At 32.1% G+C, this 4,865-nt stretch overlaps 1 protein-coding gene across 1 annotated transcript in view; it reads right to left on the minus strand.

Annotated features, from left to right (window-relative positions):
- Nucleotides 1–4,791: 4,791 nt before the first annotated feature.
- Nucleotides 4,792–4,865, minus strand: part of LOC132191093 (putative disease resistance RPP13-like protein 3) — a 1,621-nt gene continuing 1,547 nt past the window's right edge. Inside the window, exon 2 of the mRNA XM_059606106.1 lies at nt 4,792–4,800. Coding sequence (XP_059462089.1) covers nt 4,792–4,800 — 9 coding nt within the window. The remainder of the gene's footprint in view (nt 4,801–4,865) is intronic.

Genomic DNA, 4,865 nt, shown 5'->3' on the forward strand with positions numbered 1-4,865 from the left:
GCTATTTTGCATATTCATTAATCACACTACAAAAGTTTTTTTGTTATTTTCTTTATCTCATCCCTTTCTTTCACATTCTCTCCCACACAACAGAATATTTAAAGAAAAAAAAAAAAAGAGAATACATTCGAGTGTGTATAAGAAAATGAGGATCTAAAATAAAAATTTATACTTTTTTGATAGCTAATTTGGTTACGCCGCTGGCGCTGGAGATGCTATTAAGGAGCCAAGTTATGGGACGGTTTGCTATTATATATGGTTTGACACCCGAGGCCCAATTAAATACTTCTTTAGCAATTGTCTATTGCGAAAGTTTCTATCTTGTCCGGTTAAGAATGTCGGCACAGAGTCATAGCGCATTGTTTCGGTGGCTAGTTGATAAAAGAGAATTTCGAAGCTTTTGGTTGACTAGGCCCGTGGTGTAAGAACAACCAAGTTCGTTCCTTTTGGTTGGCGTACGGTCTAGAATCATGCATCCAGAATTTTTAAATATTTTATCATATATATTTTTTTTTTTCAAATTTTAATTATTATTTTTAAATTTAATAAATTATAATTTAATCACATCCATACTTATTATTTTTAAAACATCATAACATATAATAAGTACTCAAATAATAAATATTGAGTTGGTAAATGTGATAGATGTTTATATTGAACAAAGAAAACTCGTTTTGTTGCAGATCATGGGCTTATAGTTTGGTAGATTGCTCCCAAGGAAATTGAAAGTTTTACCCATCGTGTTGGAAATAAAATTAAATTAAAAGAACTTGAATATTCAATATTAGACTCGACTCGATTATAGAAGTATAAGTAGAAACTATTACAAGTAACAGCCACCAAATTGTTACATAACAACAAAAAGACTCCAACTGTCCAGCAAACAAAGACCATGCAAGGGACTACCCCTAATAGGGACTAAAAAGATAGACTTCGGTTGTTTGATGATGAACTTTGTGATTTGAAAGAAACACTCGAAGAGAATATGCAATGAAAGCTCCGAAGTACATGAATTTTTCTTGGCACGAGAATGAGAGGATTGGGCACTGTTAGTGTTTAGGCTCATGAACAATGAATATGGATGAAAACTCCGGAACAATAATAAAATAGCCTCTCTTCCATATCCAAAGTCATGGGTAATGATGCTTATATAAACTAGGGAAATATATACAAGGCTATTTGAGCAAAGTTAGTTGTCAAACAAACTTTTCCTTGTCCGGAAAATTTTGAGTTTGATTGATCCAAATCTTCAACACTAGATTTTTCATCGTAATGAGAGACATTAGTGATCCTCCTACAAAATGCGATAAACAATGGACTTAATGGTAATCACTAATCATGGGATTGAGCCCCAATTGTAGTCGGTAGAATGCTTCCATCACATAAGAGTAACCCTTTTGCTTCACAGAATCACAATTTTCAACATTCTCTCAACTGCAACTTCCTTCTCTCTTGGCACCCATTCTACAAGTTCCTATCTGATGTGCAAAACAATAAATGATTCTGAGCACTACCAGCAGTTTATTTGTTATTTTTCTTAAGTTTATGGAGCAAAATTATTTTTTGCTTCCATATCATAATATACTTTACAATTGTTTTTCTTATCTTTCCCTATATATACCATTAAAATATTATTTATTTACAAAATACAAGTTTCATACTTACCGTTCAATTTTTACAAAATCCAAACACAATCCCCAATAAAAAAACAAAAAGATGAAAAAGAAAAAATGAAAGAAAAATATTTATATTAAAATAATGTATAGTGAACAACTTTTGGTTCTCTACACATTTGGTAGCACTATAACATTCCCAATGTTTAAGGAAGCAATAAAAAAGCTGCTGCAAGTGACTTTTTGTGATTTTTTTTTCTATATATAAGGAATGAAATGAGTTATATAAGTAACCTAATTCAGTAATTCTCCTTATTCTTGTAGTCATAGGATATATGTTGTTATTGCTGTAATAATCAAGTTTGAAAGATGGCGCGACACCTTTCTAGTCCAAGGTCGACTTGGCATCTTTCCCATTGGGGGCGGGGGAGGTAGGGGATCAGGTGGGCTCCACCTGGCCAAATATTCAGACACCCGAGATTTCGGGTCTGCTTGTCAAACAACACCCCCTTCCCAATTCCCCAAAAAAATAACACTTTTATATCACATTATTTATTTTTTATATCATATCATTTACTTTTTACTACTATTTAAATAAAAAAAATCACTATAAAACAAAATTTTTTTATTTTTTTTCATTGTAAACAGTGCCATGAAAAAGCCATGTTGTTTGCCAAACACTACCTCCAATTTAGTCACAGTTTTTTCCGTAAAGGTCATTAGTCATCTTAGGAGGATAGATCAATAGCTTGAATCCAACCTTCATCTCCATTTTCCGAAACATCTTTACCAATTCTAAGGTGCTCCATAATATCTCATCTCCATTTCAAAATTCTTCAATTTTTTTTATTTAGTGTATTTTGAAGAGTAGTGTTGTCCAAAAGTTTTAATGATGGTAGTGCATTAAATGCAACACCCTTAAAAATGCACTAAATAAAGGAAATGGAGAGATTTTAAAATGGAAATGATCCTTTTCCTAAATTCGAGGGGAGCACTAGCAGCAAATACTTTATATCTCATTAATTTCCTTATATTTTTTTTAAAAAAAAAATTCAAAAAAATCACATAAACTCACCCACATCAATTTTCCTAAATTTAATCAACACTCTTAGATAGTTACAGGGTTTTCCAATGTGTAGAAAACCAAAAATGGTTCTTTATATATTATTTTAATATAAATATTTTTTTGTCTTTTTTTATCTTTCATCTTTTTTGTCTTTCTATATAAATTGTGTTAGAATTTTGTAAAAAATGCGGTAATGGCTAGGTTCTTCTTTTTTCTTTGATTATTCTTTTTAGTGGTGGAGGTGATAGTGGTTAAGTTTTTTTTTTTTTTTTTTTTGTCTTGTCTTGTCTTGTTTATTTTTGTTTTTTTGCGGAGGTGGTAGTGGTTAGGAATTTTTTTTTTCCTTGATTATTTTTGTTTTTAGTGGGGGAGGTGGTAGTGGTCAAGGAACAGTGGAATAATTAAGTAGACACACAGTTACACAGATCAGACGTACGGCACGGCTGTTCCAGTTGAGGCATTCATGTTTTTATTAAATGATGAGTGGACTGGGGTCCCAAAAACTAATTAATTACGTCAATAATTTTTGCTGTACAACGATTGCGGCCAGCCAATTTTGAAGACTTTCTAATCAATTTTGAGATTAAAATATAAAGTTGATGTCTTTATCCATTGGTTTGAAGCGATAAATCCGTGGGAATCTAACTACTTAATTTCTTTCCGAAAGGGTGAATTAGGCGGAAAAAAAAAAAAATACCCTCAAACGACAAGGGTTCAAAATTATACTAATAAACTTAGCAAGTCTTCCTTAATATTTTTAATATTTTTTGGCATCCTAAAGAGTTGTTAGGCGTGCAGCAGAAAAAGAAAGACTTGTTGTGTCTAATTGTCCTGATGTCACAATCAATGGGGGTGGTTAAGTGCCCGCTTTAACATAATCTCTATGCAGTTAGATAAGTATTAAGGCGATGGTTTACTCTTGAAAAATGTGGGTACCAAATTTTTTATTAAATGAAGAGTGGACTGGGTCCAAAAAATAATTGATTACGTCGATAACTTCTGTTGTCCAACGATGACGACCGTCCAATTTTGAAGACTTTCTAATCAATTTTGAGATTAAAATATAAAGTTGATGTCTCTATCCCTTGGTTTGAAGCGATAAATCCGTGGGGAATCTAGCTACTTTCTTTTCGAAAGGGTGAATTAGGCGGAATAAAAAAAAACCCTCAAACGACAAAGGTTCAAAATTATACTAATAAACTTAGCAAGTTTTCCTTAATATTTTTAATATTTTTTGGCATCATAAAGAGTTGTTGGGCGTGCAGTGGAAAAAGAAAGACTTGTTGTGTCTAATTGTCTTAATGCCACAATCAATGGGGGTGGTTAAGTGGTCGGCTTTAACATAATCTCTATGCAGTTAGATAAGTATTAAGGCGATGGTTGACTCTTGATAAATGTGGGTACCAAATTTTTTATTAAATGAAGAGTGGACTGGGTTCAAAAAATAATTGATTATGTCGATAGCTTCTGTTGTCCAAAGATGGCAGCCGGCCAATTTTGAAGACTTTCTAATCAATTTTGAGATTAAAATATAAAGTTGATATCTTTATCCCTTGGTTTGAAGCGATAAATCCGTGGGGAATCTAGCTACTTTCTTTTAGAAAGGATGGATTAGGCGAAAGTGCCCTTCAAGCAAATGTTTTTTTTTTTTTAACAAAAAAAAAAAAAAAACCCCTCAAACAAAGGTTCAAAGACACGCTCAAAATTATAGTAATAAACTTAGCAACTCTTCCTTAATATTTTTAATATTTTTTGGTCACCTAAAGAGTTGTTGGGCGTCCATAGGAAAAAGAAAAACTTGTTAGGTCTAATTGCCCCGTTGTCACAATCAATGGGGGTGATTAAGTGGCTTTAAGATAATCTCTATGTAGTTAGATAAGTATTAAGGGACTCTTGCTCTTGTCATATCTGATTGGTTGGATATGACAAGAGTCAACCATTGCCTCAAACCAAAGAGTAATTATAGGTAACCTACTTGTATCCTACTAAGAATGATGTGGTTATTAAAATTATAATTTGATCAAAATACAATAATGAGTAATCACAAGTCCAATGATGATTTTAATAGTTGTCGATTCCCATTGTTTTTTTTTTTTTAAGAGAAATCATTTTTTATTCAACCTGATGTTTCAATGTAATAAATGCTAGTTGTATGTGCAAGTTTAAAAATATATAATATTTTAGGG

This window comes from Corylus avellana, chromosome ca8 (genome assembly GCF_901000735.1).
Source record: "Corylus avellana chromosome ca8, CavTom2PMs-1.0".
Classification (NCBI taxonomy): domain Eukaryota; kingdom Viridiplantae; phylum Streptophyta; class Magnoliopsida; order Fagales; family Betulaceae; genus Corylus; species Corylus avellana.